Genomic DNA, 21,109 nt, shown 5'->3' with positions numbered 1-21,109 from the left:
GTATATTGATGACAAATAAAACAATATTTATATGGAATTTCCTATACTGTACATTGTATTACAAGCCCAAATAAAAGTACTCTATATTTAAGATATTTATACATTGTTTATGTATAACTATATTAGAGTTTGTGAATATAATGTGATGCCTCCAGTGGGGTAAACTAGGCTCGTACCCTCCATTGCTGACCACTAAGAATTGGAAAAACAGAGACAAAGTTAATGGGAAATGTAAACTAAAGTAAATAGGAGATGTCCAACAGAAACACTTTAGATAGATAGATATTTAGAAGATCTTAGTGAAGACATTTGAATCTGCTTTGACGCTCCACATGGGGATGGGGATGAGCTGAACAAACACGGGACTCCTGGATACACAGTTGACTATCTGTTTGCAAAAATAACTTAAAACATGTCCTGACAGAGTCCAGTATAATAGAATGCATACCATGCAGCACAGTCTGTCGGTGCTTTCAAAGTTGGAAGTACATTATATTTAACTTCGGCTGTAAAACAGGTTTGTATTTAGGTACTGACTTCAGGCAACAAAGTAATGGTTTAAAAGAGAGCAAATTGTGTTTGTCTCATTGGAGCAAAATTGGCCAAAGGCGCTGCAAATATACATTATTATGGCCCACTGAAATATGTGGGTAATTTTTGGAAGCTAACCAGTAGAAAACAGATCAAAGGTGAGACTGAAACTGACAGTGCAGATACTTTGAGAATTCTTGAGCCATCCCTTTTGGTATAAAACCATTAAAGCTTCTTAACATGACATTGAATTAAATGGCCTCTCTGGCTGTGATATTCTCATTTTAGGTACAGGTATGCTCCAATTTTTGACCCCAGTCAGCTTGTGGGTTTTTTTTTCCCTTACTCGGGCAACAACTCTCCATTCATAGGATTTATAACAGAGGTATCTACTGAATGTTTGTTGGGTATTTATAAAAGGAAACTCCATGTTCATGTCAGAGCCTCAACTCTGTCAGTGTTTGTGTGTGGGTTTGGAGAAAGGCTTCCCACTTGTGGTGGAAACAAATAGCTACAGTCTCGACCTGCTTTGCGTTCAGTTATTTTGTTTTACATTTCAATTCATTTACCAAACAAATCAGAACCAGTTTAAAGAATGTGTGACACCACTTGTTTTTTGACAGCTTACGTGTTTGGCATTTCTTTTTTATAAAGAAGATAGATGAAAAGCAGATAAACGCTGCATCACGTTTGAGTGTTATCTGTTATCATACAGTGGTAAGGTTGAGGTGAGGCGGCTGTGGCGTAGTGGAGAGCAAGGTAGTTCTCCAATCAGAAGGTCGGTGGTTCGATACCCGGCTTCGGCAGTCGATGTGTCCTTGGGGCAAGATTGGGCAAGACACTTAACCCCAAGTTGCTCCCGAAGGCTTGCCATCGGTGTGGACTGGATGTTGCATGAATGTTAGGTAGAGTCTGATGGTGGCACCTTGCATGGTTGCCCCCATCAGTGTGTGAATGGGTGAATGATATGTAATATACTATGTATGTATGTGTAATATGTAGATTGTAAGTTGCTTTGGATAAAAGCGTCTGCTAAATGACTGTAATGTAATGTTCCACTCTAATTTGACTCATAAATCAGTTAACTGACAGGAGGAGAACTTCTCATGATATCATCAAGGCTGCACACTACAAATTGAAACTATAAAGGCTGTGATTAAAACTGAACAACTTTCAACATTTTCCGAAACGTTTTTTTTTTTCTCATCAACTGTCTTACCATATTGGTTGAGGTGGTGGTCTACCAAAATGTAACACTATATGAATTCTGAGCACGTTGTTGGTTTTAAACCAGAACCCACAACCACATATACATGTTCTCTATGGTTTATAGTCAGTTCCCATTGGGTCGTTTATTTTATCCTCTCTCCCTTCCTTACACACACAAATAACGTTTATTCAGTGGCTTAGTCTCAACAGCAGCATACTCAAAGTATGCTGCTGTTGAAGAGCAGGTTTGTGTTTATACAGCTCACACGTTACCCTGCTTACCATTCTCATGTGAATATATCCACCAATGGTTTTGGAAACATGTAAATTTTTGTTGCAACAAGCAACAACGCTAGAAAAGCTGTTACCTTCCATAAAACCATTCTGTAAAGCTATGAGACAACCAGCGTAACATTGATTATTGTATATTCAAATTGGTCAAACAAGAAATTTACCTTATTGCAAAAGGGATAAAAAGAGAAAAGCTCTACAGACATTGATTCACAATCAACTGCTTCCATTGCTTTTGCACCTTTATTTACTTTGATCGTCTTGTTTGCTGATTATAAATGCATGAAGAAAGAAAGTGACATTTACTGAAAGGCATTTACTGCAGCAGCCTGAATCGTACGACTCTGAACTTGTATACGGCAAAGAAAAAAAGAAAAACATATGAGCGGTATGTGTCTCCTCGGTAACTTTCCACTTCAAGGCTGTAACTTTCCACTGTGGCAGAGTCTGTTGATAATGTCATCTAAACTGACAGAGTTGAGTGGTGGCATGTTTGCTTGATGTGTTGTCTTTTTACGAGAGGATGTGAAGTCTGCCTCACATACCATGACTGCTGGGTCATTACATGTCCTTGCCTTACACATTTACTTGTTTTCTTATTAATCTTCTTTTGCTGCATTTCATTAAAGCTCATATAGAGATTTTCCAATGAGTGAAACTACCACAACACATCCAGCTGCATGGGTGCAAGTCCAAAATATGTCTTTTAAATCGCAAGTGACTGTAAAGAGTAAAGAGAATCAGTACTGAATATATGAGGGATTGTGTTATAAGTAATCTCACATATAAGTGTTTATAACATGCACTCCATCTGAGCAATTATGTCGGCAATAATGCACACTTTTTGTCCAATCAGAATCAAGCATTCTCTTATAAAGAATACTACATTTTAAAGACTACCTTACTGACTTGTTCAGATTTGTCGTTAATCCCCAATTCTGCCTCGGCTGTTTGTGAATAACTAAAACTGCATGCTTCCATGGGAAAGAGGTAAATAGGTCGGGCAGCATTGATAGGAAACCAAAATTTGCATCTGGGAAAGTTTCATAAAAGAAAACCAGTATTAAAAAAAAAGAAACCATTTTCACCGTTCATGTTTGGCGTGTTATTCTGCTAACATTTGCTTTTTAGCACTCAACTCAAAGTACAGCTGATGGTAATGTCATCAGTCATAAACCAAACTATTGTGCAAACTGAAATTGACGATGGATAGATGAAAAAGTCAATTGATGACTGAAGCAATGAAAATTCATACTGTGGAGAATGTTTGTACCAAACTTCTTGGCAATCAGTCCAATAGTTGTTAAGCAACTCAACAGTCAGAGGATCAACTACATTAATAGGGTTTATCCTCTGGGAACCGTGAATGTCTGTACTAACATTTATTCCAATCAGTCTTGTAGATGTTGAGATATTGGTGTTTTTTTTTATAGAGATAAAGATGATGGCAGGACGTCAGTGGACCAGAATGACCAGATGTAATTGCGAGATTAACAGCGTCAAGTTCAGCAGCAATTTATTTGGTGTTATCTGGGTAGTGGAAAAAAGATTGCACCATAAAAGTATCAGTTAGCAAGAGCATATTTCTACAAGCACTTTACAGACAATGACACTAAAATGGAAATCCTCACCATAACCACATTGAGCGCTTCTCTTGCAGAGAATGTATGAAAACAATTACAATAATTCAACTGGATCATTCCAGAAGATGAGAACTTACTCAAAGCCCTGAAATCAGGCTTAACATCAGTTCTTACTTCTTAATCAACACAGTAGCATCATTATTCACAATTACGTTAAAAAAATGACGTTAAAAAAAGAACCATATATGTGAAAGACACCTTTTGAGTTCTAGAACAGGTCATTAAATGCTTATTTTTCCCATCACATCCTTGTGTGCAGCTCAGACAATGTTACATTTCAACCCATTGTTTGAGCAGCACATATGCACCATACGTTATAATAACACAGCGTTACTCTCAAACACTCTCTGTTGTGTTGAGAATAGCTACCCATTGAAATATAAAAAGAAGAGGTGTATTTTCCCATCCCACTTAGAAAGAGGAGATACGACAGATGGCGCTGTGTTGTACAAAATATATAAAAAAGGTTTTAAGCGACACTCTGTTGTATTACAGACTAACTGATGTGGAGTACAAAAAGTCTGTAACGTCATGGGTGAGAAGTCTCTGAGAAGATGTGATTATTAACGATGATGAAATGCAAGTTTAACTGCGGCCGATTTTCCGTTTGGGTGTTTTCCCAATCTGTAGGTAAATGTTAATAACTACCAGCACCATAACGTGCCGTACCGCCACCAAACATTTGCACTCATCTCCTAAAGGAAGGGGTTTGTGGACCTCTGACCAGGTTCCCGATTGTCCCCTATAAAAAAGAGGAATACTTTATTTAATGAAGTGGAACTTAAAATGCCATTGTATCTGTAGTAGTAAAGACTATCTTCACATCAAGTGTCTCCTAGAAAGGTGTCAGTATGCTTCAAACAAAGTATTGCATCCTGTGTCTGAATTTGGGCGGCTGTATCCATTTTTGTAACTCGGTTCACAAAGTAGCCAGGTTTCTATCCAAATGTGGCACAATTTAAGAGAACATGCAAAAGAAAATGTGAATTCATATGCATTAATAGTTGTGTTAACTAGTTTGTTTGAAGCATACTGAACACCTAACAGCACGACATATACAGTGTAGAAAATACATTTCATTATATACAATAACAAACCTCTTTTCAGGAGTTCGGTCCTAAGCCTAAACCTGAGCATATTTAAAATCTACTTCTAGATTCAATTGTCAGGAAACAGAAACATAAGGGACCAACAGAAGCCTTAAAGCTGATTCTAAAGCTTAAAACTGATGGATAGCTTACCTGCAGACCATTCCTGCTTTCAGCTTATGGACAAACATGTCCCTCTGTGTGGAATTAAAACAGGTCTATACGGAGAAATAGATAAAGAGAAAGATGCCGACGGAGCAGATCACCACCAGAGCTGTGTTCAGGAGGATTCTGGTTCGAGGAGGTTCATGGAGAAGCTCATCCACGATCTTCTCCTGTTCTTGGACTGTGATGACCTGATCTTCAGTCGGCGTTTCCTGGAAGCCACAGAGAAACACCATAGCCTTCATAAACCTCCCACCCTCCACTCCTCCAAGGCCGGCTTCCTCTCCCTCCTTTTCAACCCTCACCCCTCTCCCTTCTCCCTCTGCTACCATTTTGAGGTCAGTAATTGGTGAGTGGATTGGAAGATGTGTTTCTATGTCACTGGCTTCGATAGCGTGTTCATTGCTTGGTTGAGCATTTTTATGAGCACCATGTTTTAGTCTCTTCCTCTTGTTTAACCCCCACAGGGTGGTGTTTCTGATTTGTTCTTTTCTGGGCGGAGGGGTGCATAGACTCACAACTACAGTCACCAAAGCCGACGCCCAGAACAAAATGGCCGCCACATACATGAAATGAACATCTTTGATGAAAGATGGCCGCTCGTCTGGTTGGTCGCAGCGAGGCTCGCGGTAAACCAACGCCAAAATCAGACGCACCGCTCCGAGGACAAACCCCACCACCCCGCCCCAGAAGGCCCCCGTCTCATTGCAGCGATGCCACAGCACGGCAAGCAAGAAGGTCGCAGCTATGGGTGGGGTCAGGTAGTCCGTTACTTCTTGGATGTAATAGAACATCTGGCCTCCCTGCATCTCGATGATGACGGGCACCCAGGCGATGCTGACGATCACCATGAAGACCACGAACAACCTGCCGACCAACACCAGCTCCCGGGACGACACCTGCTTTCGTAGCATCTTGTAAATGTCCAACGTGAATATGGTGCTGGCGGAGTTGAAGATGGAGTCCAGGTCGCTCATCAGGGCTGCGATTATGACGGCCATCATGAGGCCGCGGAGGCCGACGGGCATCACCGACATGACGAGCCGCGGGTAAGCCACGTTGCTGCAGCCAGACGTGGAGCCGCACACTTCCAGGCAGTGCTCCGGGCTGATGCACGCCAACTCATCGGCAAAGAGGATCCTGGAAATCATCCCTGGAATCATCATGATGCACAAATCAGTTATTCAATTAGCCCAATCCTAAGCATGCGAGATACTTCAAAAGCAATGAATGTCTCCACCTGGGATGACGATGATGAACATGGGGAGGATTTTCAGAAAGCCAGCCATGATGGTAGAACCTTTGGCATGGGCAATGTTCTTCGCTGCCAAAACCCGCTGGACAATCACTTGATCTGTACACCAGTACCTGCAACACAAAGGGAGGACGTTAACACATGATAAGCAATCTTACTACATTTTCACTGTTCTTTAGATTGGACTACAAGGAACTGAAGCAGAACAGGAAGTCAGTCTATGTGGAAAGACTTGGACGAGTACCAAATAGAGGCAGGAGTCTGGCCCAGCAGGAAACCGGGCCAAGGCAGGTCTGGATCCGTCGGGCCTCGGAGCATCTTCAGAGCATTTGGCTTCGGATGGAGGTGGAGGTGGCAGGATTCAGAATACGTCAGGTTGGGGGAAGACATCAAGATGGCGGTGATGTTTGGTGAAGCCTGCATGTACTTGGTCCTCACCCCTTAAAATGACACGACAGGACACGGTTTGGCAAAAGGCTTGGCATGCAGATCAAATAGCAGTTTAATTTATGTATTAAGGGTTTAACTTAATTAGATAAAAGAGATCAATAAAGACCTTCTAGTCCTCCCACTTTGTAGAGGCTGATGCCCGTGAGGCAGAGTGCTCCGGCGATCATGAGGAAAGCCTGGACCGTGTCCGTGTAGATGACGGCGACCAGGCCTCCAGTGACTGTCAGCAGAGCCGTCATGCTGATGAGGATGATGATAGACAGATAGAGGTTCCACCCTAAGGACTCCTGAATGAACAAGGCCCCAGCGTAGAGATCTACGGACAGCTTGGTGAAGATGTACAGGATGAGCGACAACGCTGCAAAATACACTTTGAGTCGGATCCCGCCGAACCGTTTGGACAGGTACTCCGGCATGGTGTAGACGCCACACTGAATATACACAGGGATAAACACCCAGCCTAACAACTGGAGCAGCAGTAGAGCGTTTAATTCCCACGCAGCCACGCCTAAACCGCTAGCAGCACCTGACCCAGCTAGTCCAATGAAATGCTCGCTTCCTATGTTGCTGACGAATAGGGACGCTCCCACAGCCGCCCAATTCATGGAGCGTCCGGCGAGGAAGTAGCCGCTCACTGAGCCCTTATTGGCTTTCCGCATGGCAAAGAAACCGATCGCCAGCACCACGATGAAGTAGATCACTACGATGGTGATGTCCGCCACTTCCATGGTGGCGGCTGCAGCCATGTTGGAGCACTTTTGTTGCTCTTTAACAGCACAGAACGAACTAACTTCTGCGTTTATTTGAAGACTAGCAGTGTTTTGTCCAGGTGCAATATCTACAAACCTAGCTACGACCCTAAATATGAATTGCAAGTGAAGAAGCACTGATATTTCCACTAACTCGCGTTCACAGATTCAAACTCTGCAACTTTGTCATATATACAGTATAAAGCAGTTATCTGAGATGGTTGTTCCTTGATCCTTTGTTGTTCCCCTCACTTTTGGGGATCATTGCAGGCTGTCGCATTATCGCTGCGTTTCGATTGAGGATGCATCAAAAGAAAATGCTCATCTGGATCCTGCAACAAACACAAATGTACAAACAAAATAATAAGTTTGAGGCATACCGTTCTCTAGTGCGTCTAGAAAGTACATGTAGAATACCTTTGCAGTCACTGCTCATTAGTAGGCAATCAGCCAAAGGATATTAAGTTGCATAATTGGGGAGTGGCTCATACTAAAAGTCTGGATATCTGGGGCTTCTGCTGCTTCAATTTACCCCTTTAAAATCAGAATTATAGCATGATTAAATTGCCCCACTGCGGGACTAACAAAGGATTATTTTATCTTATCTTATTATCACTGAGCATGTTTGAAAGTATGTGCTGCTGTTGTTTTTTATGAAGGAGAAGGGTTGCAGGTAACTATCACAATTATCTTCTCAATTAAAATCGATTATCTGTACGTCTAAAAATGTAAGAAAGTGTGAAAAATCATAGTTTCAAAAAACCAAAAGGTCGAATCTTTATATGTCTTGTTACGTCCGACCCAAACATAGTTGGTTTGTTATTGTAAAATACTAAGAAAACGATAGTTGCTGATAGCTTTTCTGGCACCAAATGCATTCGTAAACCAAACATATGGAATGGAAACTATTGAGAATGAAAGGCTGCAAGTGTTTTGATATCTGCAGAAGTGGGGCATCACAGGATCCCAGCTGCTCTGTAGTAACAACTTCATTGACTCGTGGTAGTATGAGGGTCCAGCATCGGGGCTGGTGTTTGTGTTTGTTGCTGAGCACAGCGTGCTGGTCTTTTGGAGGACAGCTGGGGTCGACTGTATGAATGCGTACACGTCTTTGGAAAAACCTCACACAGCTTTATTTTAGCTCAGTGCAGGCAGCGAGGGGTAAACCGTTTGGGACGGTATAGAATTAGTGACAGTTTCTCACCAGAACACATTGGACCTACACTGTAGAGTCAATATTGATTTAAGTTCTTGCGGGGAATGCTGGGTAAACAGAGGTCTTGTCATTTCTATTTTCGTCAAAGAATCTATTATTTATTGGGCCCTCCTGTCAAACAAGTTTTGGACCTGGAGGGAGATTTTGTAAGAGTTCAGTTAAAGATGACTATTCCCTAACAAAGGGATTCACTACTGCTATGTTCTCTCAACCATACGGTTTCAATGCAAAATAAGGAATTCGAAAGCATTTTTATAACATTTTGTACACTTTTTGTCTTGTTAAGGAACTCTAAATGTCCTGAAGTCATTAGAAATCTGCTCACTTTTTTGCGATAATATACCTTCATATTCTTAGAACATTCTTATAGTTCAATTGTGTATTTTTTATCATTTTCTTTTGTGATTCATCTGGCATTTTTATTTTTTTTATATTTATACTTTTTGTGGTGCTGAATGTATAATGCAAAGTGTGATATTTCTATGGCATTCCTTTGGTTTTTATATAAAATATGTTTTATGCAAAATATGGCAAAATATATGGTTGCTTTGCTTAAGCTGTTGAATTAGAAATCATATAGTGACGTTTTCCATTCAATTTCTTTCAGCTTCTTATGATATTCTTAGAATATTTATTTAAAATCTTGAATATCAGCGACATTACTGTCATTTTCAAAATTACTAAAATATTCAATAGCAGTGACAAGAGTTACACAAACACATGAGACACAAATTGAATACTGCATTTAGAAAAACTGGCCCGTTTGAATGTCTATCACCATATTTAAGCAGCTCTCTAACAAGAGACTCACCTGCCGGGCGGCTGATCCTCTGCATGTTGTCTCCCAGTTTGTCTCAGCAGAGGTGCGTTTACACTGATTTGAGTCCCTGACTTGTTGGAAACTGGCGGGTTCCTCAGCCTATTAAAAGGAGCAGGATCCTCCACCCCCAGCAGCATCATCACTGCTGGGTGGAGACTGGAAAACACACTGAGGAAGGAGGAGGAGGAGGAGGATATGCAGGTTAACAAACCTGCCGTATACTAAATCTAACTTCATTTCACATATTTAAGCTTGATGTATGCCAAAAAAATATTATTAGTTCTTAGTGAAAGTATTTTAAACGAATCTTAACCTGCATTAAATAGTGAATTTCATATCAATAATATGAGCTTGTGGTTTTGCTATGAACAAAAGGGTCCTCACTTTTTGATGGGAGCACAGGTGGATTTCAGGGAGGGTTGCCAGGGCAACACATGACCCTGTTTTTTTTTTTCTTTCTAGGATTTACTATGAAAACACAGCATCAACTAAAAACATTAAACTCCTTAAAACTGTACTGCACAGCAAGATTGTAAAATGTGAAACTAAGCCAACAGGTGACTAAGAAAGAAATGCATGTCTCTGCCTCTGAGTCTGCACTTCATCATTTCAAAATAACCGGATATTTGTTTTACCATATTTTAATTTTATTCAGTCATATGTCTTCAGTTGTTTCATTAAGTGCAAAAGTTAGATGAATCACTTTAAAGTACTTTTCTCACTTCAGAAGTAACTATACTTATAAGACACAAACTTATATCCAATAAGCATATCTAAAAGGAGTCTTCGTCACCTCTTCCTGATAAAATGTCTTCTGTTATTCTTCAACATGTTCACTCGATTAGTTTTGAACACATGGATTGCTGATTAAACCAAAGATCACTTACATTTTCCCAATCAGGTAAAAACAACACCATGCAACATATTTACACACATATAAGTGCACACACACTGAAGTACACACACAGTTACTTATAAACTCAACTGAGTCATGAGAACGTGGTCGCTGCCTGACTCTGCACTGTGTTCCTGCTGTTCTTTTTAAATATGAATGCCTGTAAAATATTAAAAATGCATGGGTTTAAGTGTGTGTGTTTGTGTGCATGTTGACCATGAACACCTCATTACACATTACCAAGAAGGGGGTGACCTTACAGCGACAGCAGAATCCTACTTTCTGCAAACACTACATGATTTTGCACTTCTCATTAACTGTGAGCCGTAAACTGTGTGAACCTGAGTTGGAGGGCTTCTGACGGATCCGCTTACATACAATATACAATACCCTGCTTTTCTTTTATTTCTACAGAGACATTTCAGTGTACATTTTTCGATGCTGTCCCTCTTAGTTTCTGGTGATATGATTTTAATAAATGTTTTAACAATGCTTTGTGTTTTGTAGCATATATTTAAAGTTTATTATTATTTATTATTTATATTTATATATTTAATTGCTCCCCGGGCGCTTCATTGCAGCCGAATTTCCCCATTGTGGGACTAATAAAGGCTTAATTATTATTAATATTATTATTATTATTATTAAAGGTGCAAGATCTGAGACGGGGAGCATTTTGTTTGCCTCTCAACGGCTCTCAACATGTCGACGGCGAGCTGGCTGCTCATAGCTAACAGTGCTAACAGTGCAAACAGCTATCTTTACATAGACAATAGTTGTTTGCTGCTCTATTGATGCTTTAATTGTCAAATACAGCTCCTTTAAAGCTCTAAAAATGACTGTCCTGTATTTTACAGAACATTGCTGCTGTAACTCTATTCAGCCACTAGATGGGGCTAATGTGCAGGAATCAAAGCAGCAGAATGGAGGCCAAACTCTTTGAAGTACTCACCATGTTTTTGAAGTCCACTGTCCTTCATGGTGGCAAAGTGACAGCATCATTGTGTTCCTTCACCAGACTCCATTAAGGCTGAATGTCCTTCCTCTCTGGAGGACAGTGGCTCCTCGTTACTTTCTGTTTATTTTCAGTCATTTTGAGCAGCTGCTTTCTCTCAAATCCTCCGTCAGCTGCTGCTATAAAAAAAAAAACATAATTATAAAACTTGTCAACTCTTCTGATTATTTCTTCTCAATGACAGTGCAAGCTTTGTTATGCTTTCAGTGGTGTCCTGATGTTTCTCAGTTGCATGCAGTTACTAATCAAGGAGTATCAGCGTCACCTGGTTCCCCTTAACCTCCACAGCAGAACAGTAACATGTTCACACTATCAAACAACTCATTGCAATCCAGAGGGGCACTTTTCACTCTGCTATTTAAAGAAAAAACTAAACATAGCAGAAAGAAAAGAGGACTTATATTCACTTCTACCCATAAAACAGGGAAGGAGCTCATCTGAAGGCATTTCTGATCAGATGATCGGGAACTGACTTCATGTTCAAACTGCATGCATGTCAAACTCAGATCAACATGTGGAGCTTAACTGCACCAGATCTCTTTTATAAAGACACAATGTGGGTCCTCACTGCGCTGCAGATAACTGTTGTAGCAGCGTGAGGTAATACTGACGGCCTATTGCTTCCACTCAGACAGGGAGTCTTCTGATCTGGAAGAGGAGCTGAGACTTGTTTATATAATGTTGTCTTCAAAAGACAGTTCTCCAATCTCACTGCAAGTCAAATATGTTTTGCATAAACTGTTTTAAATGCAGTGTTTCAGATACTACATTACATTTTTTCTGCCATCCAGGAAGCCGCTGGTCACTGAACACAATAAACTAAAATGATAAATTTAGGATTACCAGCCTCAGTGTTCTTACATCTGTGTATACTAATGTGAGCCACGTCAAACACATATTTACATTTCCTTGTGATGGACTAAATTATTTGTATGATTCTGTTAGGAGCTAGATGTTTTTATAACTTTAAATTGAAATGAAAACCTAACCCCTTTAGCTGTGCTTTTGATAACATGGATTTCTTACCATTATTTAATCAAAACTTGCAGAATCCACATCAGGAAGGAGCATTGAAGCTGTTTTGATTCTTACAAAGACAGTATAAGTTGTGAAGTACAAGTCAGATATCAGCTTCTCATCATTCATTGTGGAACAAAGTGCTGTTTAAAGTCTTAAACTGCGGATGGCGCCACTCTTCCACTGAACAAACATCACCTCCATCTCTCTCCTCTGAATTCTCCTGTTTCATTCATTTAAAGAGCTGAAGTGTCTCTTCCATCAATCAACTTCCACGAACTAATCCGACAGCGTCACGTTACACATGTTACAACACAACAGTCCTGTTGTACTGTACATTATTTAGTTTATTTAATGTATGTAAATGATGACCAGATTTAATGTAAATTCTTCCTCTCTGGTCTTCATGGCTCTAAAACATTTTTCTGCTCTCCCTCTTCCCTTCAAACTGAAAATCTCTCTTCACAAAGACTACGAAAGAGAAGCGAGCCTCTTTTCTTCACCCATCAAATATTAATAGACCACTTTTGTCGTGAAACTTGAAATTTCAAGAACCCACACTGTCAATCAAATATACACAAACGGGTATCCCTACTGAGGGAAACCAGAACATCAGATAAAAGGCAGTTTTTACAGACTATGTTTAATCTCATCCCTCAGCGTGCCCGTGAGTTTACCACACTTCTGTGTTCAGATGATTGACAGATGGAGACAAACAGCCAAACACGACGACTTTTGGGGCTTTAAAACAGTATTTAGAGGCTGAAGAGTTTATTTTGCAGAGGGAAGTCTTTGCCACACAAGGTTGGAAGCACCAGTTTGGATTGGTTTGTTCATAACTTGCTATGTTGTTGCACTTTATTCTGATTCCATGATGCACTTTCCTATATAAATGTTTAATCAAACAAGGTATTTGTACAAAGCAAATAGAGTATGAGGGGAAGCCCTGGTGCCACTTTGCCAGATTTGGATTAAGGGATATGTTTTTGCAGCACACAGACGATGGAGTAGGAGGTGGAGGAGGAGGAGGAGGAGCAGAAAGCGGAGAAGGAGGAGCAGAAGGAGAAGAGGCCGCTATTCTTCTAACGCAAACAGAGCCGGAGCTCCCAGAGTTGCTGGCGATGGCAGATGGTGGAAGGAAGGAAAGGCAGATGGAAAAATCACTTCCAACATGTTTATCATCATCAAGAAGTGTGTATTGGTGTGTGTGTGTGTGTGTGTGTGTGTGTGTGTGTGTGTGTGTGTGTGTGTGTGTGTGTGTGTGTGTGTGTGTGTGTGTGTGTGTGTAGGTGATTCCCCCGGGGTTAATGAAAAATTTGATTGAGTTTTGAGAAACACCAAAAGTCACGCTGGTGTGAGAGAGAGGCTATACATCGCTTTGATTATGTATCTTAGCATAATAGTGCAATGTGCAAAACACATCCTGTTTGATTGTTAGTATGTATATTTTGTTCACAGACTGATTTATCTAAATGCTATATCATTGTTTTTGTATGCACCTATTTAAGAATTACATTTCATGAGTAAACTACATTTTAGGGGAGATAAGCTATATTAAGCATATCAGCAAAATATATATCACACTTAATATGTCTGCAAAATGCTCACTAAAAGCAGAATGTAAAAGTTCATTCTAGATGTTTGATGCAACAGAAATCCTGCAAAATAAACCTCAAAAATCAATATTGCTATATTTCTCCATAACATCATGTCGTGGCGGCTAAAATATGATTAAGTCAGCAATGTTTTCAAGCAACTTTAAGCCATTCTCGTCCTGAACTGCTTATATTGTAATGCATATGTACAGTCTGATGTTGCCAAGGGCAATAAATCACAGCTGTTGCTATGGTGATATGTATGTGAGAGCGCAGAGAGGCGGCTGAGAAACTTGAGAACCACACATGGCTTTGTGACCTCTGCAAACACACCGCTGACAGGATGAAGCACATGGTCTGATGAATGAATGTGTGTTTAGGTGTGTGTGTGTGTGTGTGTGTGTGTGTGTGTGTGTGTGTGTGTGTGTGTGTGTGTGTGTGTGTGTGTGTGTGTGTGTCGTGTGTGTGTGTGTGTTTGGCTGAGAGACAGTGAGAATTAAAGAGCGAGATGCTTCGATTGTTATAAATAGTTATTTCTGAAGTAATAACTCTGTCAAATCTGCACACGTTGACATGGAACACATGTTTAGACATAATAGAACAAAGTCCCTCCTCATACAGTAACTGCAGAACTTGCCTGTAAATTAACACATTTTAAGTTTTCTTCAGTATGAAAGTAATCCAGTAATAGTTCATTCATTCTGCTCTATAAGAACATACCTGAAAAGCTCCACATAAGGACTGCTCTGGAACCAGCTGTTAAGAGTCTAGGCCTCATCAACAAAGCGGAAAGAACAGATCTTCAAATTGAGGTTCTTTCAAGGAAACCACTAATCTTCCGCTGTCTGGCCTCAGACAGACACACTCAGAGATTATCTCTTGTTTATGGTCATAACAACCCTGATTCAGAGTAAATATTTAGCTGAGCGCGGTTGAAGCTCCTCTCAGAGCTGTGAATAAAGATGATAGGGAGGTTCTTTAAAGATCAGCTCCAAGGATAACTTCACTTTCTTACTTTTTACAGTTTTGTCCGTCATTTGCATCAGTGTGATTACGTTGTGCAGAGATCTGGGAGCAAAAAGAGCGTCAAGAAACACAAGCAGGCAGATTATCTAAACCACTATTTGGAGGAACTGTCAGTTAGCAGGATTGTTAGCTTAGTGTTCCCTCTTTAATTAAACTTTTAGTTGATTAAAATGATGTACAATCCTGAAGGGTTTAACATCATCTAGGAGAAAATGAAAGATAGTTGAAAGATTTAACAGCAAGTTTGGCTCCGAAAAATGTACGTTATATAACGAGGAAGAAAACGTGTTAAAAACGGTGACATTGAAGAGACAATGGAAGTGTGAGGCTAAGGTGAAGGACATTAACACGTTTTATTGTGAGGAATCTGAGCCATACTCGGACTGTATTTTAGTGTATTATATTTTTCTGTTTTGTCCTTTTATGTTTAAATACCTTCTTAGTTATTTTTTTTGTATTTTATTATTCTAATTCTTATTTTTATCCTTATTTATATAAATGCAATGTGTCCTAATCGGGGAGAGTTCTTATATGTATGCAATTAAATGTAAAAATGTTTACAAAGACTGGTGCGAGGTAGAATAGAATAGAATAGAATAATATAGAATAGAAGGGCTCTGTTTTTGCGGAAAACACCGTGATTAAATGTAAAACTTATCCTCTTCCTCTCAAATTATTTTTCATTTCTAGGGGATAAGGGTTGTCCAGAATTTCTGTCCAATGTAAAGAGAACTGAAAAGAGAGAGACGCTTCAATCAGACCTCTCTCTCTCTTTCTTAGATTCTGCCACTCAACTTCTTTCCTCTCTCTGTCTCTCTCTCAGTCTTTTTAAATAAGGGCGTCTTATTGTCTGGGGGGACATCTGATCCTCCCACACACACACACACACACACACACACACACACACACACACACACACACACACACACACACACACACACACACACACACACACACACACACACACACACACACACACACACACACACACACACACACACACACACACACACACACACACACACACACACACACACACCTAAACTTGCTGACACCAAACGCTTGGTCAGCTTTATTTAACAGAGAGAGAGAGAGAGAACTTGACAGATGAATGAGGAGGAATAAACCCCATCATCCTCTCTTTCTTACTTTCTATTTCTTTGAAGTAACAACCGATGCATTGAACCGGCGCTCAGAGCTCTTATGTAACATGTGATGGTGTGTGCAGACATGTATTTGACTTGGTACCATTAGTTCTTGAAGGGCATTGTGATTCATTAAAAGCAGATTATAAAAGCATTTGAAAGAGAAAAGGAAAAGCTTCCGGGCGGTGGTCACACGCCGATTTGAAGATGAGATGTTGTACTCTGATTAGCAACATAATTGCACTCCAAGCTGTAAACTTATGGAATACAAAGATTTCCAACCAAAGTAAAAATACACAGTGGTGTATGACAGTTTGAGACTGTCATCAACAGCAAAAAAACACATGTTTAAATGATATTTCATTCATTTAGTTGATGTTTTTGTCAACAAGTGAATTATACTTTCACAAGAAATAAGGACTGGAAGGGCATCCCTCGAAAAGAAACAGCTAGAAGCATTTAAATGCTGTGGTTCATATCCAGTCATTAACCGACCGCCATCTTTTTCCTAAACTTCAGTGTCAAACAAACACTTCAACACACACTTTGGCAATTTAAAACCCAAATGAAAACCTTTTTGAGCAAATGAAATAAAAAGCTCATTCCTTTTCTAAATCGATAACATTTCCACACTGCAGGGCTCCATCCTCTGCGGGAAACAAATTCTGTTGTAGTAAGAGTTTTAATGAGCCAATAGCTCAAATATATGGATGATAATTTCACCCAGGAGGCAAATTAATAGAGAGAATGGAACATTAACATAAAATAGTTAATGAGATATTTTTCGCTCTTCTACCAGAGTTATCAAGGGCATAATTGAATGTTTCAAAGGCATCAAAAAAGGAATTTTGATATTGAAATTCAACATTAATATTATAGGATGGCAATTTGAAAGAAAAAGAAAGGGAAATTGAAAACAAATTAATATTTTTATATTAAAGTTACAATCTGCAGATCACCAAGGCTAATAATCAGTAACGGCAGGTGTGTTCTTGGGTCTCACTTTCCAGGTTCCATCAACATTGTGTTCCCTCATTCGGTGACTTAACGGACATTTATTTAAATGAAAAAAAACAAGGAATCCAATGACTTTGTGTAATGTGAAGGTATTATATTCATCAATTTGACACAAACAGGACTCTAAATTAATGCTAATGCTACTTTTTAGCTACTTCTGCTGCCCTCAAGTGGCAAGAAAACCAAAAAAAAGGGTGCAAAAACAACTCATAGGTACCAGGAAGAGTCACACTGCTGAACTCATTGCATAAAGAAAGAGGGTTAATACAGTAAGTCCTGGTTCAGACAGTCATTCAGACCATCTGAGCGATGAAGGGCTGTCAGCTGCTGAATGCAGAACGCCCGACCTCAGTCGCCCTGAATGTCTGTGGACTCATATGACCTCACGGCTTCAGAGGGCTGCATGCACAGTTTTATTCATAGATTAACGGTCTGTATACGTACAGAATAATTCCATTGTTCTGTACGTACACTTGATATATCGAGTGCATACGTGCTGATCTTATCTAACCTTAGCGGTTGCCAACTTGGTAGCGAGGAAACCACCAAACCTAGCCGAGGAAGCTGCAGCGGTTTGCTCCAGTGAACACTGCAATATAAAAATTAGCAAAATTAAGTTTTACATGTGTTATTTTGGGTTGTCAAATTAGCAGACAAGCTATCAGATGTTGGCGGTTAAGCTGCATCCGGTTGCAATTTGCCAATAAAAAGAGGAAGAATACGCAATCTGCATTTTAGATAATTGCAAGACAGTGTTGAATTTGAAACACTACCCACAGCACATGAAACACAGACGTTAAATGTAAACATCAAACATGATGAACTCTTGTTCCCACAACAAACTTGAGTTATTATTCATGAACAGAATCGATTCTTCCACAGCTTTAACGCCAGCTTCCTCTCCGTAAAACACATATTGCCTCCACCATAAACACAAAGGCCCTAATGTGGAACATTTTAACATCACTGCATCATTCATCAGTATTAGAGACAATAATGCAAACATAGCATGTGAACTAGAAAAGATCATCATTGCAAAGTTTGACTGGCTTTGCTAGACTTCAGCCATAAGACAATATATAATATATTCTCATTTGATTCAATGCACAATATCAACTACAGTTAGCCGTTTGTCAACTCTATTAATAAAACTGTTAATATTTCAAGTTTACATAGTGCCTATTTGTTAACAAATTTGCGTTTAATGGCGTTATAATAAACTACCATACAGCAACTCTGGAACGGGATAGCATTACAGTGTGACTCACACTTTTGATACATCTTGATAGATATACTTCTGTACTTTAAAGTAATAATCTTGAAGAAACTGAGTGCCTCTAATGACATTCCCAGTTAAAATCGCAAGCGCTGATCTCTGGTTAAGTGAGATACAAAAACACACCTGCAGTTACAGCTTATCGCCACAGGTGGCACCACAGAGAACAAAACATCGAATTGTTAGTTCGTAACTTTGATTACAGCCTGAATGAAAGATGCGAGTGCTTCTTCCAGCGCTGCCTCCAGATTCTAACGTGGTGCAGATATACCATATCGTGTTTGAACGTGGAGGTTGGTGAGACCTTTAAGAGCACCACCCGGGGGCAATACCTTTTAGTGATTCACAATCTACTGAGAGACATAAAACCAGCATTCAGCATCTGAATGATTCACATCCAGTGAAATGCTGCGGCTGCTGGGAGTTTCAGGATGTGCGTCCGCGTATCCGAGCATCACTGAAGTCTCGGTCATGTTTAGAGCGTGTCCTCTGGGCTTTCAGGCACTCAGTGAAAATGTAGCGAACCTACATCTGCCAAGAATAAAAGACTTGTTATACAGCTATTACAGTTATTGCCCCGGGCTTTGGTGAGAAAGAGTGATCTAACAGCATTGAGTATTATTAACCACGGTAAGTAGCTGTATGTGGAGTCTTATTCTGAAGGAGACATTTCCAGCTCACCTTTGTGATCTTTGCCTGCGGTCGTGAAGACTCTCCCTGAACCTCCAGTGACACATGGGTCGACCTCAGACCTGCAGGAAGTTACCACAGTGGGAATAAGCATCATGACATGACTTCACTCAGTTTTAAGTGAACGCAGTGTTTAATTTGCTAAAAAGACGAGCAAGAAAAGAAAGTCTCAGTCATCATGAGGATCAGAAACATCAGGACAACCATATTAAAAGTCATTTTCATGGTTTTAAATCACTCAGATTGGTTAGGGTTAAGACTGTTGGATTTTAGATGCATGAATCTGCTCCTTCATTTGAGCTGGAGCCATAGGCGGTGCTGGTGCAGTGTGGGAGGAGACGACCCAGGAGGACCAGAGGGAGCATCGTGAGAGAAGGAGGCCGGCGTGTCTTAGAAACCCGAGGCTCAGTTTGACTTTTACTCTGAAGTGGAGGACCCAAAAGAAAGACATTTTCCGAGATGCTGCACTTGATCTCTTGCAGCCAACAGATCACCACAGTTTTTTATTAATCAATCAAGTTTATTTTTAAAATGAAAGATTTACATTTTACACTCAGCTACTAAACTCTGCAAACTCAGCTTTACATTATAATGATCTCCAGTTAATTGATCCTAAAACTTGTGTCCTCCACTGACATGTCATCTCACCTGGTCAGGCAGCGTCTATTTTGCAGTTTTGCACTGTTGAGTTGCTTAACAATTTTTTTCTTTGTCAGAGGAGATATTCAACTTTTTATACAGTTCTTAAGCTCTTTGTTGCAGATATATCAAACGTTCACAACTCAAGATGAATGAGCGGTCGCTCTATGAAGCTCTCTTTGGCTCATCCCACATGGGCTAAAATTATGCGTGTGCACATTATGTGGGATGGATGTTACAGATGAAAAGATTAACAATTTGCACACATTAATTGAACAACTGAAGACATTTACATTATTGATTGTGTGAGGGTTTAAAGTACTGTGTGTCGATCCAAAATTCTGGTTTTAACACAGCAAACGACAGACTTAAGCTAACGTGAGGTTTGTCCCAGTCTTAATAACCACACTGCAACACTAATAAGGTGCTAATCTTAAATGTTGCAGCTTGTAAGTTTGACCTCTTTCCTTGTTCTTTTTGAAGATCAGATCCACTAACTACTGACCGGACTAGAAAAGGAAGTGGTTTAGTGAAGAAGCAGGACTGCTGGGTCAAACTCTCCGTGGATAAGAGGTTAATGTAGATCGGCCTCAGGCTGGATGTGAGCATCCACAGAGCATCATTACAGCCAGAATAATGAAGGGTCAGTGTGATAATGATGGGAGCTGACACTGTGTGTGGATAATACATGTACACTGCTCTGTGAGGTGTAAACTGGAGCGGAGGAAGGAAGTGGCCGAGCAGCATTCAGCGGAGGATAAAATAGTTGTGAAGTATGAAGATGATGGGGTTTTTTTTTTTTTCTCTTATTCTTTGCCGGAAAAAAAACAACTTTGAAAAATACAACAGAGAATTTAGAATAAAATAAATATCCTTTTGATTCAGTTGAGGAATTCTATTGAATTCATTATTTTTTTATTTTTCACTTTCATATATATATTTTGATATTTGAGAACTTGTTTTTTAAAATGCAGTTTTTTTATTACACTTCTTTTTACATCGTATTTTTCTTAAAGAACTTGAACTTTCAATGTTTTTTTTTTCAAATGATCAAAACTATCGGCCCTGATTTAGCTCCATACTGTCCTCCATTGTGCAGAAGATGTGACTTGAACTGTCGCTGTATTTAGGTCCCAACATAATTAATTGAATAAAAAATAAGAAAATTAAAAATCCTTTTTTTACCACAGATTTACATAATAAAATCCTTGAAGACAACTGTAAGCATCTAGATAAAACATCTCTGTTAAAGCAATATTATGACAATAAAATAACACTTGAGTGATTTATGTTCATACACCGGACTAAATGAACTTGCATGTTTATTCTATTTACAGTTTCCCTCTTGAGCAGGGAGTGTGAGTAGTTTGTGTTATG

General features: G+C 39.7%; 1 protein-coding gene across 1 annotated transcript; it reads right to left on the bottom strand.

Moving 5' to 3' along the window:
- Nucleotides 1-4,978: 4,978 nt before the first annotated feature.
- Nucleotides 4,979-11,467, bottom strand: LOC129111620 (sodium/myo-inositol cotransporter-like). The gene is made up of 6 exons (XM_054623643.1): nucleotides 11,265-11,467; nucleotides 9,409-9,585; nucleotides 6,739-7,713; nucleotides 6,427-6,622; nucleotides 6,168-6,295; nucleotides 4,979-6,080 (listed from the first exon to the last, which is right to left on the bottom strand). Exons 3-6 carry the CDS (start codon nucleotides 7,376-7,378, stop codon nucleotides 4,981-4,983), a joined length of 2,064 nt encoding a protein of 687 aa, XP_054479618.1. The 5' UTR covers nucleotides 7,379-7,713; nucleotides 9,409-9,585; nucleotides 11,265-11,467; the 3' UTR covers nucleotides 4,979-4,980.
- Between the last annotated feature and the right edge of the window lie 9,642 nt (nucleotides 11,468-21,109).

This window comes from Anoplopoma fimbria, chromosome 22, assembly GCF_027596085.1.
Source record: "Anoplopoma fimbria isolate UVic2021 breed Golden Eagle Sablefish chromosome 22, Afim_UVic_2022, whole genome shotgun sequence".
Lineage (NCBI taxonomy): Eukaryota > Metazoa > Chordata > Actinopteri > Perciformes > Anoplopomatidae > Anoplopoma > Anoplopoma fimbria.
Note: the sequence above shows the minus strand (reverse complement) of the source record. Positions and strands in the feature narration are given on the sequence as shown.

Excerpts from the sequence above, each read along its gene's own strand:
- LOC129111620 (XM_054623643.1), bottom strand. The coding sequence starts at position 7,378 with ATGGCTGCAGCCGCCACCATGGAAGTGGCGGACATCACCATCGTAGTG. Across the intron at positions 6,623-6,738 it reads CAAAGTGGGAGGACTAGAAG|GGGTGAGGACCAAGTACATG; the intron begins GTCTTTATTGAT and ends TGTCATTTTAAG. Across the intron at positions 6,081-6,167 it reads GTTCATCATCGTCATCCCAG|GGATGATTTCCAGGATCCTC; the intron begins GTGGAGACATTC and ends TGATGATTCCAG.